Raw genomic sequence first — 19528 nt, forward strand, 5'->3', positions numbered from 1 at the left:
AGGAAAAAAGACTCATACAAGCAAAACACAGTATAGGTTTGGAGACAGAAAAGCAAAATAAGTCAAGTTTCTTCCTTCTCATCTGGCTGCTCCCTAGCCCTTCTTGACATACCTGCCAGTACACCAAGAATTCAGCTTTCCTGCTGATTCTGCCAGCACTGGCCACTCCAGTCACTGGACCACCAAAGCATGGGATTCAAAGACATATTCTATCCTACCTAGATTTCAAAAAGCCTCCAAGATCAGCCCTCCTCATCATCATTATTCTTAATGCTCTTGAGCATACAAAATCCTTCAAAAAGTTCTGATCTCCCTAAGAAACCTGGAGCCCCTCTGGATAAAGGGCCATTACTTTCAAATATCGTTGCTTAGACAGAGGAGTTGATTTTCCCATTACATGCAGACAGTGCCTTGGGACCCAACTTGTTCTGCCTGTGTCTGGGAGTGGCAATTAGTCTCAACCTAGACGGCACAGAACAAGAGAGATTTACCAATTCTTCCCATTCTCTTTCCTTGACTAAACCATATTCAAAACTATATACATATATACATACACACACGCGCGTGCACAGATAACGTAATATATGATGTTATGTGATAAAAGTGACATAAATGGATACAGCATCATATGGGCTTTCCATCAAGATCACATATGCTATATGAGTAAAATAAAACATTCCTGACATACCATGAACCCCCAAAACATAAATGGGTTCATAACACTACACCTGGAAATAAACAACCCAGCCTCCTGACTCTTAAGGTAATATTGATACCACTTCCATGGTGCTGTTTAGAAGTACTAGCCATCTATCACCTTTGACTCTGCAGGGAGCAAATTTGAAAATGAAGTAGGTGAAGTTACTCTTAAGCATCTCTCCCCATCATTGTCAAACATTTTGGCATTTGATGTATGTGGACTAGGTGGAGGTAAGCAGAGCTGTGCTACTTCTCAGAACTCACAAGGGTACTCTTAGATCAGGGACAGGCAATTATTTGGGCCCGTGGGCCACACAGACAATTTCAGGGAGCTGTCAAGGGCCAGTCAGCCCCTCCCCCCACAAAAGCCCAGACCCTTCATGCCCTCTGGCTCCTCCCTGCCACTGCCACCACTGCCCAGCAGCAGATGAGTGCACAGCCCTGGCCCAGCCTGGCCAGCACCCACTCCGGACTTAACCCAGCTGGAGCAGATTGGCTGGGACCAATGTGCACAGCCCCGACTCTGGCCCACCCCACACCTGCTCCAGACTGCCCACTCACACTGAGCAGCAGAAGCAGCAGGAGCAGGCACAGGGCACGCTGGGGCTGGAGCTATGAACATAAGTCCCAGCGAGTCCAGACAGCCCTCAACCAGTCAGTGACTAGGGGTGGGGCCGTATGGACAGCTCTCTCTACCAATCAGTGGCAGGGGGCAGGAGCACTGGGTCCCCAGAGGTGTGGGGGTCCCTGCCATGAAAAGCCCTTGTAAAGGTTGGCCAGCTCTGTGATCTGTCCACAAAATAGGCTGGCTGCCACCTTGAGTTGGGTAGACCCCTACTCATACATAAATATGTATGATCCTGCATTACTGTCTCACAGACTACAGGCATTTTTACATGTGCTGAGAGCCACTCTTATTAAAGCACCCACAGCTTCCCTTGTACAAGCGTCCCCATACTTCAAAATGGCGGTGGGGGTGCGTTAACTAAAACTCATCAAACAAGCTTTAGTTAAAGCGCCCCCACCACCACTGAAGTGCAGGGATGCTGATACATGAGATGCTGAGGCTGCTGGACACACTAATTAGCATACTCCAGCATTCTTGATTGATCAAGTCTGCTCCAACACGCTCTAATTACAGTGCATTGGAGCAGCTTCCCTATGGTAACAAGATCTTAGGCTAAAAACACACAACTGGTTTAATGAGGCCCTGATTAGGCAGGCATATGACATTAAAACAGCCATTTACACACTAGGCTTAAATAGCAATTAACTTGAATTAGCCACAATTTTGAGGCAAAGTCTTAATTTGAATTATTCACAGGTATTTAATGTGGGATACGGGCTTGTCTGTTTTTAGCCTTAGAGCCAGATCCTCAACTTGTGCAGACACAGGTAGCTCTACTCACTTCACTGTAATTTACACAAGCTGAAATTACACAATTTCTCTTACATTATCTCAACTCCCTGATTAAAAAAACAACAAATAACTTTTTCTTATATAGTTTCAGCATGCCAAAGTTGGACTGAAAAATCAGCTACATTTACTTTAATATAGGGTGAGTAAATTAATCAAATTAAAGTTTCAGCTTTTATCTCTTAAAATTTTTCCAAGAATGTTATTTCTATAAGGACTGGCATTTTAGGATGGCCTTATCCACAACAGTACTAGAAGAACACGCTTACTGATTGCAAGTGTGCATTCACACATACAGTTTAAATCCAGAAACCAATATCTATCACTATACAACTGAGAAAATGAGTCCTTTCAGAACAGATTCAGTTTCATCAAAGCAGTAACTGAATACAACAAGTTTAAAATGCACACGATGATTTTCAAGGCACTGTGGGTACAACTGATATGTCAGTCTTGTCAGTGCATTTCTGATTTCATTTGCAGACCAGGTGACATGCAAATTCAACTGGAACTAGCAATGGACTGTAACAGATGTTTTCAAACTTCCTGAAGTCCTGTAAGTATAAGACTGATGTAGCTATGATGGTCCAGAAATTATCTGACAAGCAAGTATTTCTTAGGGTGGTTGGTATCTTTTACTTATTTTGGCTGGAGGGCCACTTTATGACTTTGGGTGAGCTGCTGAGGGCTGCAAGCATAGCTCTGCCCTCTGACATGTGCCCGGTCTCTGATTGCAATCTTAAGACTAAAAGTCCTACCCCTAACCCCTGACTTGTGCCACCAGAAGCCCCCCACAACCTCCCTTGCTCCTGGAAGTACCCCTTTCGGGAACAGGGTTTCCCATCTCAGAACCTGAAAAAAAACAAATTATATACTAAAATTAAACATCTATTATAACATTTTAATTTTATTTCAAAAATTATTTTTGTCCTGATTTATCTGTGTTTCTATAATATATATTGAGATGATTGTATAAAAACTGAAAATAAAATCTTATTTTTGTATATTGTGCGTGTGTGTGAGGGGGGCTTTTGGAGAGGGCTGTGACAGGGTGGCGGTGGGTTTTGGGCCCCCGCCACACGGTCCCCTGTCCCTTCCATGGAGCAGAGACCACGCTGACGGTGGCAGCAGGACCAGCAGCAGGCAGCAGACCCTTGGGACACTTCTGGCCCGCCAGAGGCAGAGCCACCCAGCAGCGCGTGGCTCTGGCTGAAGTCTGGGAGGTGCATGTGGTGGCACAGAGTCCACCAGCCCAGCCCCTCAGGCACGCATTTTCAAACCAAACCAGGCTGGCTCCATGCCAGCATGTGGGGCTCCCAGCACTACAGGCAGGAGCCACGTGCCATCAGGAGCCAGTTCTGTGCCTCCATGTGGGGCTTCCAGCCCTCCAGCAGGGAGCCACGTGTGGAGCCTGCACAGCCTGATGGTACATGGACCAGGAGCTACAGAAAGTTGCATGCCATCAGGCCAGGCAGGCTCCATGCCACTATGTGTGGCTCCCCCCTGGAATGCTGAAAGCCCCACATGGAGGCATAGAGCCAGCCTGGCCCAGCCCGATGGTACACAGCTCCCTCCTCCAGTGCCAGAAGCCCTGTATGCTGGCATAGAGTCAGCTTGGTTTGGTTTCAAGGCATGCATCAGCATGTAATGACACATGCATTTCCCAGGAATAATAGTTTCATAGTTTCTAGGGTCGGAAGGGACCTGACCAGATCATGTAGTCCGACCCCCTGCCATGGCAGGAAAGAGTACTGGGGTCAAACAACCCCAGCAAGATGTGCATCTAACCTCCTCTTGAACACCCCCAGGGTAGAAGCCTATACCACTTATAGCCAGAGCGTGTGCTGCCAGGGGGCTTTGCCTGTAGCGGGTCAGAAGTGCCCTGAGGGCCCACCACCTGCTGCTGCCGCTGGTGGCAGGGGCTGCACACCATGGCAGGGGGCCCACACCCACCCACAAACACCATGCCCCTCCCCCGCACTGCGGGCCAGAAGTCCCATCCCCACTTACCAGCTGTCCAGCTGGGAGACATTCCATTTGGTGCCTCCACATGGGGCTTCCAAATGCAGTGCCAGGAGCCTCACAGAGGTGGAATCACAGAGCCTGCCCAGTCCAATGGCACGCAATCTGTGAAAGCCTGCCTCCCACCAACTTTCAGAGGGGCAGCTGCAGGCTGGTAATAATTGTTTTTTTGAAGTGGTCCTGAAGGCAGGATAGAATGGCTTGGCAGGCTGAATCCAGCCCACAGACCATATTTTGCCACCCCTGCCCTAAAGACTGACATGGAGCCAAGAGACTGGCCCAGCAATGGCAGTGCATGACCTCCCAGCCTACTCTGCCATTACGCCCAGTCTCTTTGTAGAACCCCTGATGACCTATGGAGAAACCACAGAGTTCACTGGACAAGTGCAAAGTCCTGCATTTAGAATGGAATAATCCCATTCATCAGTACAGGCTGGGGGCTCATTGGCTGGGCAGCAGCTCTGAAGATAAGGACCTGGGGGTTACAGTGGACAATAAGCTGAATTTGAGCCAGCAGTGTGCCCTTGTTGCCAAGGCAGCTAAAGGCATCTTGGGCTGCACTGGTAGGTGTGGGTAGGTATTGGCCAACAGGTCAAGGGAAGTGATTATTCCTCTCTGTTCGGCATTGGCGAGGCCACATCTAGAGTACTGGGTTCAGTTTTGGCCCCCTCCCCCCCCACTATAGACAGGACGTGGACAAATTGGAGGGAGTCCAGGGGACGACAACAAAAATGGTGAGGGGGCTGAGGGACATGGCTTATGAGAACAGGCTGAGAGAACTGGACTTATTTAATTTACAGAAGAGAAGACTGATGGGATTTAATAGCAGCCTTCAACTACCTGAAGGGATGTTCAAAAGAGGATGGAGCTAGACTGTTCCCAGTGGTAGCAGATAACAGAACAAGGAGCAATGGTCTCAAGTTGCAGCAAGGAAAGTTTAGGTTAGACATTAGGAAGAATTTTCTCACTTGGAGGGTAGTAAAATACTGGAACACGTTACCCAGAGAGGTGGTGGAAGCTCCTTTGTTGGGGGGTTTCAAAACCCAGCTAGACAAAGCTTTGGCTGGGATGATCTAGTCGGAGATGGTCCTGCTTTGAACAGGAGATGAACAGGAGATTGGACTAGATGACCTCCTAACCCTAATTCCCTTCTAACCCTAATTTTCTATGATTCTAACTCAGTTTGAAAACCACTGCACTACGGGATAAACTTATTTCACCTTTCCATGCTTAATGTACACATTGTATTCTGTTTCCAACCCTAGCAGAATAGGGTCACCCAGGGCAGCGTCCATCTCACTGAGCTGCCCTCTGTCTAACTGATTTTTCTTCCCAGCCTCACATATTTTCCGCATCTGGCTGTCCAGTTGGCCAGCTTCAAGAGGAGGGCTGGAGCATGCTCTAGCTTGCTGGTTAGAGAACTTTGTTGGGAGATAGGGGATGTAAATTTAAAATACCTCTGGGTGAAGGGGACCCTAGAACCTGGCTCCTTCTTTGGCCACTAAGCTACATGGGTAAAATGCAGAAAGATCCTTCTCCCACTTCTCTTCCATGATTAAACTCTTGTTAGTTGTGGCTTCTGTGACCAAAGCTTTGGAACTTGTTTGACATTATGCAAGTGCTTGGGCAATTCTATTCTGCCCTAGAGCCTCTGCAGCTCGCATACAGCCTTCTCAGCATGCTAAGAAAGGAAGTTCAGGACAAGCTGTGCATCAGTGCCAAAAATTACACTTACGTGGCTACAAAAGTGCCAACTGGGCACATCAAAGGGAAACATATAGCGAGTCTTATGTGCACAAGGCTTTTTGGCAATATCTTCTTTACTTACCTTTATAGGTGGGGGCTGCACTTTTCCAGAATTGTACTGGCCTGCTTGAGCTGGAAATGTATGTCCATGCAGTGAGTCACCACAACATGCCTCTGGATAGGGAGGACTGGTCTGCGTGCAATTACTACATCCACTGTCAACAGATTCTGCTTGCCAACTCCTAAAGATACAATATTTTGAGACACTAGTAGATTTGTATTGGAACTGCAAGAAATCACATGCCTTAATTTCCATTTCCAATCAAGGTTTTATTATTTGTAAGATTTTATTCCTACAGATCAGATGCACATTTTCTGAATGAGGTCTTAACCTAGATGGATCGCTAAGATACACAGCCAAAGTTAAATTAGTCCAGGGCAAAATCAACTTTTCTAATTTTCTCATAAAGTCACTTCATGGTTTTGGAGCAAAACAGAACAAAACACCTCTAATAAAGTACTACAATGATCTATCAGTATTCAAGAATAAGTACGGTATGAAGTAGAATTATCACACAAGTAAAAAATTGCAAGTATTAGTATATTTTGACTACAAAAGAGAAAAGAATAAGATTAACACTAATTAAGGTATTCAGTAGCTTACTCTTTTTTCTAAATGTCTCTCATGATACTAGAAGAAGGGGGTGGTACATAACTACAAGACAGAAGAATGTGGATAAAAAAGGTATGATTTGCTTTACCAAATATAAGGGTATTTTCTGATGTCATAATCAAATTATCAAAATTATGTGGGTTTTCCTGACTGAGAGGGCAGCATGGCATCTTGCTGTTTTTTATCCTGTTGAATGCTGCTATTGGTGCCAAGAAACACAGAAAGTAATTACAGTTTTGCTTTTAATGGCTGAGTCCACTTTTGTGGAAAATGCCCCTTTTCTTACTAACAGGGACAGCCGTGTTAGTTAGGCTCATAGTACAGATAATTTAATATCATGATACCAATACTATATCCTAAGCCACTTGGAGGTGGCCCACTTAACTTTCTGAAGGAAAAATAGTAATGTTTGTGTTTGGTGAAACTGTTAAAGTTGTATCTTTATAAGAATCAGTACCTAAAAAAAAAAAGCTTATTTCATGGGTCTTATCTCACAGACCAACCACATGCCTGGTTTCCTACAGGAATTCCAGCAGTGTTATAACAAATTTAAAAAATAGACAACCTGGAACTTATACGACTTACCCACTCTGGTCATTAATTACAAAGGAAAAGAGAAAGTCAAAGCATCATGGTTTGAAAAGCCAAGTCAAATTGCTGATAAAGCTTTCTTTCAAAGGATTGGAATGGCAAAAGGGTGCTAAAAACCTCCATTCTTGAATACAATTGCTAAAGGCATCTTATCAATCAATACAGAGGAATAGGAATCGCCAGTCCCATCACTTTTCAAAGTATCTTGAGAACACAACATCTTTGTGTTGAATTTTTCTATGGTTAAGTATTCAAAAATGGGTACCATCAAAACCAACAAATGCTTTAGTTTGAAATGCTAACGACTGAAAAGCCTTGGGGCCTCACTGCATGATCCTATGAGTTTGCATTTTAACATAAACATGTAATGGGGTTCAAAAATTGCTGCAGCTGAGCACCTGGCAAGTTTTGCCTTGTTAGTAAACTAGGTTCTGCTAATACATGTTACTATGTCTATTTCTAAAATTGCTCATCTTTAATAACTGCTCAGGTCATCTGGGTGTCAGACACGCCCTAATTAAAGGACAATTAAATGCACTTTGACTTTGTTTTCCCATTATCTTGTCATTCTCCTGTTCCACAAGTAAAAAGCATAAATTTTGCCCTCAACTCAGGCCCTGACAAAATCTTACCACTTTTTGAGCTGTGAAGGGTCTTCAGAACCAGACCTGTGTGGACCTGTCTATTTCTCAAGTGTCCTGGGCAGATGACAGAACAAGGGGCAATGGTGTCAAGTTGCAGGAAGGGAAGTTTAGGTTGGAGACTAGGAAAAACTCTCTCACATAAGGAGGGTAGGTGAAATACTGGAACGGATCACCAAGAGAGGTGATGGAATCTCCTTTCTTGGAAGTTTTTAAGACCCGTCTTGAGAAAGCCCTTCAAGCACCTTCTCTGGACTCTTTTAAGAGTCAACTGGATGTTTATCTTGCTGGGATCCTGTGACCCTAGCTGACTTCCTGCTCTGGGGCAGGGGGCTGGACTCTATGATCTTCTAAGGTCCCTTTCAGTCCTAATGTCTGTAAAATCTATGACTGGAATGATCTAGATGGGGATGGTCCTGTTTTGAGGAGAGGGTTGGACTAGATGACTTTGAGGTTCCTTCCAACCCTAATTATCTATGATTTTAACTACGAAAGAACAATATCATGCAGTTTACCCCCTACATGTATAGAGAGGGCAGAGGAAAAAAAGATTTAACTGTGAGGATAAAGTTTACTTTGTAGCAATCTAGCTTTTCCTAGGAGGTAGACTGTTATCTAATCAGGAGAAGAACCAAATTAAATACACACACCTACAATGATAAACCAGGAGAACAGAGTTGAATACAAACAGGATGCACAGATCTCCCTTTTTTTGTAGTCATATTTGAGAAAATAGCCAAAAGCTTCAGCCAAGACCTTACAAATTATATGTGCTCCATCTTTTAACTAATATTTTTACCTCTCTGATATAGCTTCTGCCTGATCTTCCTTTCTTTCCATCTCTAGGATTTCTTCCTCTGTGTACTCCAATTTCACACGCTCCTCTGCCAATTCTCTCTCCACTGCTTCCAGCTGGGCTGTGGTCCTTGCTAAAAGGACTGTCACTGCATCCTGAAAGTAAAACTAGACTTCAAATGACACTGCTTTAACTAAAACTTAATTTTTGTGTATTATACAGAGTGATAGAACTGTCACCATATGGCTCAGAACAAGTATGTGTCCTAAATTATGACTTTGTTACTAAGTGACTACTCAGTTACTGAAACTTCCACAAGGAGATGTAAGACTTCCACCATAAAAGAATGAATGTTTCACATTTATTTTTAAAATGAAATAATATATACTTAACAGGATTAGTTGAAGTTAAGCACAAACATATGTATTAAGCCATATACAAAACCCTTACTTTTAATGGGCTATGAAAAGTTGCATAAGACTTATCATTTATTTCCAGGACAAAAATTTTCAGATTTTTGATGATTAGTTTGCTCAACTAAAGCAAATCACAAAATACCATTCATTCTTTTTCAGAGCCAATTCAATGCAGCAACATTTATGGTAAAAGTAACTATACTTTACTGCAAAATGCAATATGCAATATTGCAAAATGCTTACATTGAATTTCATGGTATACAGCACAATGATTCCTTCAGTATTAGAAAGCATTCAGTGGTTCTTAACCCCATTTTGATTTTTTTTACTGTAGTATGAATCAGTGGGGATCAACTTAACCGACCCTGCAGACCAGATTCCACACATGGGATCAGGCCACAGGCCTGATCCAGGTCGTGGCTGGTGTGCAGGGTCAGTCTGAAGGTGCTATCTGGTGTGCTGGCTTAGCTCCACATGCCAGATGCAGAGGCTGAAGAATTCTGTGCTCTGGTGTGCACAGACCATTTCATTTGGCTTGCAGGGCTCTCCAGATATCCAGAAATTTGGTGGCTGGGGAGAGGCAATTAATGCTGCCACTGCTTCCCCGCCAATCAAATTTCCAGACTGTTGGGCAGCCCCATGGGCTGGATGACATGCCTCTGTGGGCTGAATCTGGACCAAAGGCTGGAGGTTGAGCACCAATGATGTAAATGATAAGATTATTTAAACAATTTCTGAGTTAAAAAACATCTTTCTTCAAGACTCAATATAACCATGCAGCTTTGCCCACATATAATGGGGGCAAGTTATGTTTTGGGTATTGCTTGGAGTACAGTTTGGGACACAGATGATCAACTGGCAGACTGCAGGCTTCTGCAGCTGCCTATTCCACATAGTGGGAGAGGGGGCCTGGAAATTGGGGGCTGTGCACTGCTGGGGCTGCCTGCGTGGTGAGGAGTAGGGGGGGCCACTAGGGGACCAAACACTTCTGTGGCAGCAGGAGAGAAGAGGGTATGAGGAAAGGTGGCCCTCAGACACACTGAAAATGGACACCCCTGGTTTAGGAAATCTGTTTTTGTGATTTATTTTTTACTGTGAGTCCCCCTCAGCCTTTTTTATGGAGAGTGGTACATAAATCAAATAACCACTTAAATTAATGATTGCTATAATAGGCGATACACATTTTTCATTCAAATGTCAGAGACTCAAACAAAAAACAAACTTAAAATGTGAGTCTCTGCAGTTAATTTTGCACAGAAACAAAAGCAAACAAGTTTACAGCAAGTGAACATCTGTACAGTATTTAAAAAAACAAAAACAATAAAAACATTTCTTCATAGCCATACCGTTTTCACTGTAGCTGTATTTCCAGAACACTGGGGAGTATTTTCTTCACACTGGCTTTTGTCCTTTGCCCCTTGTGGGTCTGAACCAGTGAATATCTGGACAGAGTACCAGTGAAGCTGCATCTCCCTGGAACTCTCATAATCAGCCAGGCTGATCTGAGCAATGCCCTGTAAAAACATTATATCAACTGAAGTGAACCAATCAAAAACCAGACACTTTCAAACCTAGTCCATTCAACTGAAATACTTTGTCAAAAATAATACATAAACCTTGCAGAAGTGGTGAGCAGAGGGTGGCAGGAGATTCTTGCTTTTCTCTGCTTCTTTAGTGTTAGTAAAACAAACGCGTCTTATTTGCTTCTTAACTTCCTTCCCATCTGATAGGGGTCTCCAGCATTTTAATTCAAACTACTAAAACTGAGGTCCTTGATACAGAGCAGAGATGGTGCTATTATCACCTTCAGCTCTTGATAATTTATATCAAATCTCTGCACACACACACACACACGCACACTTGAGCTAAACTGTCATTAAGTGGAAAAAAAGTCAAGCCATTAAATAAAAAAAAAAAAAATCAATTGATCGTGTTTTACTTGAAAGGTCTCTCTGATGTAATTCTAACAGCTATCCAGGCCTAAAGACTGTCTTCCAGGCAGGTGGAAAAAGGGTAGGGACATATGCTGGAAGACTGGAATTGCAAGGTAAGTACCAAGAAATAGCATTTTCCAGATTTCCTCATACATTGTAAAGCCAAACAGGCCACCAACACAACATTTTTCTAAAGCATCTTTAGAGCTATCAAAATCTAAAGTGACCTACTCTATTATATGGGTCCATATGGCATGTCTGTCCAGTACTACATTAGATACAGAACTGAGGTGACTGAACATATACAATTTTCTTTCATTTCCTTCTCTGTACATAAGTTTAAAAATTGTAGAGCCTGTAATTCACCTACCTACAATTTATACCCTCATTCAGTTCTCAGTGGAACAGTTTTATTCCTATACTAGTGACCTAGCAGCTAGATATATGATTTAACTGGAAGAGGAGTTTTATTATTATTGAAAAGATCAATTATGATAAAGTACAATGTCTTTAACAATACAGAAGGATATGAGCATATATAGAGACTGTATTCAAATAAAAAACGGGTTCATCAGAAAATATGTAAAATACTTATTTTATTTTGCTAGCACGCTGTCAGTTCCCTGGGGCTGTGTTTAAACAGGTGGAAAGGGGACAATGGACAAACGCTTTTGAAATGAACAAAGAATAATGTCACATTAGAAACGTAATAGAATATATAATTATTGTGTCAATATACTGTCTACCAAAAGGAAGACGCTATCATTTTTTTATATTTGTTGACTGTTCAAAAAAGTGTGTCTTGTCTTGTTCCACCAATTATATTTAATTTGGCATAATTCGAAAACCAAAGCCACATTATCTAAATTATGTCACCCTTCCATCAACGGTGGAGAGTTTTAACTTGTTTTTTCTGTTTAGGCACAAACGTTCTTTTGGAGACAGCTCTGACAAACACAGGTGATTAGTTGAGTCTAACTGTAAGGTGGAAGCAGTCCAGTAACTTTAATACATTTATTTCCTTTCTCCATAAATGAAGTATCAGACAAGCCGATACAGCATTTCATATTTCCCCCCCTAATCTGTACAAATGTTTTTTGCACTTAGTCTTGACTATTTTCATTGAGAGAATCATTAACCAGCACTGTCTAAGTGCAGAGAAGGCCACCCTCACAAATGGCAGAGAAAGGTGAGCCTGACATTTGAATCAAAGGCATGCAGAAGCCTGTTATTTTACTGGACTGGATGTTGGAACTGTGCTACAGAAAGTCACCACTCTGGGCAAAGAAAAATGGAGGAGGAACAAACAACTAAAACAGCATAATGTATTTCCATTACTTAATTTTCAAGTCAACACAGAAAGACAACTGTAATATTTAGCTAGAAATAAGGCTGCATGCAGATTAGAGAAGTGTGGAATCCTTAGCAAACTTTATTTAATATTTGTTCACATGCCTTCAAATGCCATTTTACAGCCACTGCAGGAACAGATATTTCTGTATCAGGCCAGGCTTGTATGTAAAATTGTATTATAACTCAATAGGGGCAGGATTTTTTCTAATGCAGATGTACCAGTAAAAGCCCTATGCTAGATACAATTAAGCTAGCATAATGGTGCCTAAATCTATACCTTAGGGTACAGACTGTTTTAGATCCAAGGCACTCCTGGATAGACTTTGTAGCAGCTCTTAGTTTTCACTTTCTGACTACAGAACAATTTAAAAAGCAGTTTTTCTGTTTCAAATAACTTAGAAAGACCCCAGCTATGGATTTCTATTTGAAATCTCTGGGTTTCTCTCTTGAATCATCTTTGCAAACCTAACAGTGCTAATATTGTGTGTCATCCTGAGGCACTCTTGAAAGGACCTTGAGATACCCCATGTTCTCATGACACCTTGTTTGAGAATCACTGGCCTAGACAAACAATCAAGTTACTTGACTACAAACAAATGAAATGCCTGTACCTTGTACAAACCAAGGGTAAACTATCTTGTTTAGCTTTTACCAACCCTAGAACAACTGCACACGCATCAACAGTTACTGTGCATTGGTTATGCTATGTTAAGCCCCCACTTTGTTCATACCCATACTGATAAAACTTATTTTGGATTCTGAATCAGAATAAGCTATATCAGTGTACTAGTGCACACTAACAGGAGTGGTTTGCTGCTTTCACAATATAAGAACACTCAGTGACAAAAATTTCCAGCACAGAAAATCCTTGTTTTGTTCTGGCCCTCTCCATACTTAGAAAACATCCCCTTACAAGAACATGACACACATCTGAAATGTAGTTAAACTGTGTTAGTTATCATATTTGTTTAAAAAAAACTAAACTTTATTTTCATAGCTTAGGCAGGACCAGAGAAAACTGTGCAACTGGATCAAATAAATTTTAAATCAAGTTAACTAAATGAGTAGAAATCCTCAGGATTTCAACGCTATGACTCTTAATTTTTAGCTTATTTCTTTAAACGTTTTGCATGGAGATTTTCACAGACAACTGAATAGGAAAAACTGAAAATTGAAAATCCTGTCCCTTTCAGATAAAAAAATCATTTCTTATTTATTAGTAAAGACCTACTTAATTTGCAGTTTTACAGAAACTGAAATTGGGAATTTTCCACAAAATCAACAAAAACATTTTTTTGATAAGAATAAAAAGCTGACTCCCCAATGGGAGCCAGCAGTCCTTACTGGTGGGAGGGAAAGCAGAGAAGGGCAGCAGAGGAGATGGCAACTGCCCCTTCATCCCTCCTTTCCCTGCCAGGGCCTCTCTGCTAATCCACACTGAGGGACAAGACCTCTCTACCAATCAGGACTAAGCTACTGGGACCACCACAAAATGCCTGTAAAATCAGCTCTGTGCTCCACAAACGAGCCGTGAAAAACCCTTTGCCTTCCCATGATTTAAGTAGGTCCCTATTTATTAGACAAGTATCAAACAGGCAATGGATGCTTACCTGCGAGGAAAAATAGTCATAAGTGCATTTAATTAATAAAGAAGTTCCTTTATGAACCCATCATTTTTAATATTCTGTACTTCTATGCTCCTAACTCTCTCTCGCATCTTTAAACAAGGAGTGTCAACCATATAGCCCATGGGGCTGTCTCCTCTAACTTCCACAGCTTCTGGTAGGCCTGAGAATTCAGAGGTGGGGAGAACGGGGGACGAAGCCTGCTGCAGATCTCCAGGCTATGGGGCTGTGACAGAAAAGACCTTCTGCAGCAACAACTGTGCCAATGCAGTGCTGCCATGTGCACAGCTCCCTGCTCCATCACTGCTGGGTCCAGACCAAGCCAGGGAGGAGCTCCATGGTCCACATGCACCCTGAGGGGATGGAGTGAGTTGGACACTAGTGGTTCTCAACCTTTTTCATACTGGGACCCATTAACATAACCATCAGCTTGCTGTGAACCACTCAGTTTCTGACCCACAGAGTCTCTCTCTCTCCCTCCTTCCCCTCCAGCTGCTGCATCCAGCCCCACCCCCTCCCTCAGTCAATGCTTTATGCTGCCTGGCTGTCCTCACCACACCCCGACACTGTGTGCTGGCTCCATGCAGCCTTGCAGTGCTTCCCTTAGACTGCCCTGCAACTCTTTAAAATCTCCTTGAGACCCACTTTTGGGTCACGAACCCACAAGATGAGAAACACTGCTTTCAGCTACATGGAATATGCCACATTTTTTCACATACACAGCTTGCTTTTAAAGGCACAATGATAAAAAAAATAGATCTTTTTCTGTAGTGAGTAAGTAGCAGCAGCTAGAGAGCCAAACCTACACAGCGTTCTGCTCCCTGTGGATCACTGCAGATTTTACTTGCAGTTTCACCTGGAGTGGCAGAAACTGATTTTACTCTATTTCGTGCATACAATGAACAGTCCAATTTCCAGGAGCTGCTTTTTGGGGAAAAGGGGCGTTTGTGTTATGTGATGAAATTCAGTAGTTTTGCTAAAGAACATTTAACAAAGCATTCCAAGACTGTACTTCAGGCAAAATGGAACTACTTACCAACAATTCTTCTTGTTGCTGATGGTCAACTGAACAGATATACAGCTGCAGCGATTTTAATTTCAACACACTTGAGGGCACAGGGATTCGGAAAACTTCATTAAAAATTAACGGAGCCTGGAATTCCAAAACTCTGGAGCAGTATGTAGTTGGTGTGCCTGACTCCAGTGGTGGCAAGTAAACTCTAACATGACTAGGAACAGCAGGTGAAACAAAGAAACTCAGGGTCACAGTTTCTATTTTGGAGGTTTTTTTTAATGTTGCTAAAACTCAAACTCTACAATAACAATAAATAGGGGTGCACTGATCAAGTTTCTTTGGACTGATACATGCCAATATCTACCCAATTTGCAGCCCGGCAGCTTGGATAGCAGCGTCTGGCTGGTAAGGGGGAAGGAAGGGACATGGGAGGGAAGAGGGCAGATAGAGGCCCCTGCAGTGAAGGAGCAGTGCTGGGGCAGAGACAGACACTGTCCAGTCGGGTCAATGCATGGGACAGAGCCGTGAGTAGCTCACTGTGGGGCAGACCCCTCTACTGTGTGCACCCCTGGGGGAGGCATGGAGGGTGTGAGCCTCCCAGACCTGTGATTAGGGCAATGCCAGGCTGCTACTGCCCACTCGGGGCTAGGGGCTGTGCTGGGCTTGTCTTGGCACAAGGGGCTAGGCCAGGGCTGTACTTGTGCTGGGCGGCGGCAACACTGGGTGGGGAGCACCCCATAGCCCTGTTACTCTGTGACCATACACGCATTTGTGTAGCTTTAGGACACAAATTATTTAGGACATAAATTATATTTAACTGGACCTCCAGTGGGTAGAAAACAATTCCAATGATCAGAAAAAACACGCTCACTCAGTAGGGTTTATGCTAGTTTAACAACTGCATTGGGAAAAAAATATTTTACAACAAAGTGATGAATTTTCATAAATTTTTCATACCGACACAGCTAATTTCTCTGTCGAAATCAATTTCACAATCTGGGTTTTATTTCAAACAGGATTTGCGGTCGCAAAACCCAGAGAAATAAACCATTTTTCTGGGTATTAACCAAAGTTATTGTGACGATACGTTTAAAAAGTTGTGAAAACGACAAGACTTTTATCTTGTAGATCTTAAGCTAAAGAGAAGATATATTTTAGGGGTAACAAATACAATAAATATCTTATCATACTGTAAGACTGGGTATTTGGGAGAAGGGAGGGGTACAGGAGGGTAACAGAAAAGTAGTTATAAATTTTTTCTTATTTCTGATGATGAAGATGCTGGAACTAGACATGGATTATTAGAGCTCCCAACAGCATGTCCTTGCATAAGCAGAATGTTGCCATGATAAATAAAGAGGTTTCCATAACAGTTACTTCTTCACATTTAGAAACATTATTACAACAACAAGACAGACCTAACAGCAATGAAAATGTTTTGCATACCTTCCAAAACGCTGTCTCATTTTACATTAAAAGCACCTGGCTATATTAATTACATATTTAGGAACGGGGCAAAAAAAAAAAAAGCAATAATCATGCCTGTGGTGTAATATGAGCTTACATTTTGCAGCCTTCTTTCACAACAAGACCAGTAAAATTCTTCAGCTGTAACACATGGACTAGAAGACACTCACTTTCACTATCATGCCTGGAAAATAAATTGCTCAATTAAGTTACCCACACTTCATTATTTAGCTGGACAAATTTACTGCATTTACTCAAATCCAAGACAAGATTTTTTCCACCATCCAAAATGCCTTGGGCTGGAGCCTTGTCTTGGCTCCAGCCCAGGGCACACAGTAGGTGTGGCCCCATACCTGATCCCAAGCTACCCTGGGGGCTGGTATTACCATGTGCTTCATGACCCAAATCAAAGCAGCGTTGGAACTAGAGCCACAATTGAGGGTAAATGGTGGCAGGGGAGGAGGAAGCAGCAGACAAGCCAAGCAGGGGAGCAAGTGGGTGGAGGGCAGATGCCAGTTTGTGCAGCACCGTGGGGGTGGGAACCAGGAACCAAAGAAGGTAGCAAGGGCAGCAAAGGGGTCAGGCTGCTTGACTTTTCCCACTTCCTGTCTCCCATGTTGCCTGCTCCCCTGCTGCTACTTGCCTCCCTGGTGTTACTTTCCCCACTGCAGTGGTGCTAGGGATAAATTTCAGACAACCTCCAATACTTAGATTCTATACATACAAAACTGTAACAAATTTAAATTTTCTATGTACCGAATTCAGTTTCTTTGGGGGTGGGGGTGCTGTTCTAAAATTTAAAGTAATCTTGGAATCAGGTAAATATAGTAGATGGAAGGATAGAAAGAAGGAAAGAGGAAAGAAAGGGAAAGCAAGGAAAAAAGTACTCTGTGTGCAGTCAAACAGATCTTTTCTGTACATACAGTTAAATTAAGTTTGCATCCTAAATGATTACAGCTATCAAAGTAATAGGAAGTACATTATAAAATTGCATCAGCTAGACTAATGTTGCTGACATATGTAACAATTGAAACGTTTCCAAGTTAAATGCATTTAGATCTGCTTCAAAAGGAACTGTTCCAGCCACATACACTCATTCCTATGCCATTCTGATGGAAACATTTCAATGCTGTAGTCACCTTTAGCAGTGGCAATGATTCAAATATAACAAAACCACTACAACTTGTGCCCCTGGATCAAATAATGTTAAACAGTTTTGGATCATTAGAATAATAGAACATTAGGGTCGGAAGGGACCTCAGAAGGTCATCTAGTCCAACCTCCTGCTCAAAGTGAGACCATCCCCAACTAGATCGTCCCAGCCAAGGCTTTGTCTAGCCGGGCCTTAAAAACCTCCAACAATGGAAATTCAAACGGGCCCGTGCAAAGCAACAAGTATTCATTTCGGATTCAGCTGATTTGAGGGACAGTGATTCAAATCACTGTTCCGACTTGATTCAGCCAATTCAGATTTGGAGGTTCGGCCACCGAATTGGCTACCAAAGCTTCAGACAGCCTTAACAGATAGGGGTACATTCCCAGATGGTGAGGGAGGGAAGGAATGAGGTTTGGACTAGGGAAGGGGTGAGGTGGGGGGGGTTGCTGTTCCCGGGGCTGCACCAGGGATGCGTTACCTTGAATCTGCGTACCGGATGTCAGCAGGCTGCCGCTGCAGGCTGGGGCCAGTGGCAGCACCAAGCCAATTCTTCCTGGCATTCGGGGTGAGTGCATTAAGTGCCAGGAACAGTCTCGTGCTGCGACCACAGCCCCAGCCTGCAGCAGCAGTCTGCTGTCATCCCATGTCCAGATCCGGGGGCACTGGGCTCTTTCTGGTGCTCGGCACACCTCCCCCTGCCCTAGTCCCAGCCTCACTCCTTCCCTCACCACCCTGGGAACCTATCCCTATTTGTTATATTATAAAGTGGGTTTGCTTTATGTGAGGGAAACCTGTATAGCCTATGGCCGAATCTCCAAATCAGCCCCGTATCACTCCAAATCAATTCAGAAGCTTCCAATTCGATTTGGACCTCTTAATGAATCTCCCAATATTATTTGGATTCGGAGATCTGGCTGCATCTGCTCCAAATCGAATCAGCTTTGCACAGAACTTACTCTCTAGGTAACCTGGCTCCAGTGATTTACTACCCTCCTAGTCAGGAAGTTGTTCATAATATCTAACCTAAACTTTTCCTACTGCAACTTGAGACCATTGCTCCTTGTTCTGTCGTCTGCCACCACTAAGAACACTCTAGTTCCATCCTCTTTGGAACCAGCCTTCAGGTAACTATTAAATCCCCTCTCAGTCTGTTCTTCATCGGACTAAATAAGCCTACTTCCCTCAGCCTCTCCTCTTAATTCATCTGTCCTACCCCCCACTAACCACTTCCGTTGCCCTCAGCAACAGAGACTCTCTCCAATTTGTCTAAATTCTTTGGGGGGGAGGGGCAAAGCTGGACACAGTAATTTCAGATGTGGACTGGACACAGTACTCTCAGCTTGTTCACAGTAACAGTTAGAACATAACAGCTGCCCTTTTTGAAAAGACTCCAATATATACTAACAGCTTTATCTTAGTTGGTCTAATAAATATCATCTCTTAACGAAGAGTTTTAGAGTTTTGCATTTCTTTTCGTCTCAGACCAACATGGCGACCAATATATCCTTGCAATATTATCTATGAAATTCAAGCAATAAATGCAGATGAACTTGAATTAACAGGCACACTTTAAGCTATTTTCATAAAAGAAGGGGAATAAGTTGTACTGACATAAGGCACATTTGTTATGCTATAACTTTGTCCACAGTAGCCAAATAATAATTATTTTGAAACTGAAATATTGATAGTTTAACTGGTACAAGACCCGAGTGTAGGGCTGACTTCAGAAAACATATTCCTTACTTTACATGGGGCATCATCTACAGTTTACTTGGGTCTACTCTCTTGAATAGAATTCATAACCGTACAAGGCATTAATTTCTTTTGCATCATCATGAATTTGAAAGCTGAACAAAAATGTTGACACATAGTAAGTGAGATTCTGTGTTGTGCTCATCAGGATGCAGAAGAGAACTTGCAAACCATGGGGAAACACTTTCTGAAGACTGGAGGGAGGCTGCAGCAAAACTTTGGTCA

At 42.8% G+C, this 19528-nt stretch overlaps 1 protein-coding gene across 1 annotated transcript in view; it reads right to left on the minus strand.

The window, feature by feature from the left end:
- Positions 1–19528, minus strand: part of WWC3 (WWC family member 3) — a 114266-nt gene that overhangs the window by 13102 nt on the left and 81636 nt on the right. The window contains exons 13-17 of the mRNA XM_019529344.1: positions 16493–16579; positions 14950–15142; positions 10348–10515; positions 8589–8740; positions 5967–6126 (exon numbers count right to left, since the gene is read on the minus strand). Coding sequence (XP_019384889.1) covers positions 5967–6126; positions 8589–8740; positions 10348–10515; positions 14950–15142; positions 16493–16579 — 760 coding nt within the window. The remainder of the gene's footprint in view (positions 1–5966; positions 6127–8588; positions 8741–10347; positions 10516–14949; positions 15143–16492; positions 16580–19528) is intronic.

Source organism: Crocodylus porosus, unplaced genomic scaffold (genome assembly GCF_001723895.1).
Source record: "Crocodylus porosus isolate Cpor-Errol unplaced genomic scaffold, CroPor_comp1, whole genome shotgun sequence".
NCBI lineage: Eukaryota > Metazoa > Chordata > Crocodylia > Crocodylidae > Crocodylus > Crocodylus porosus.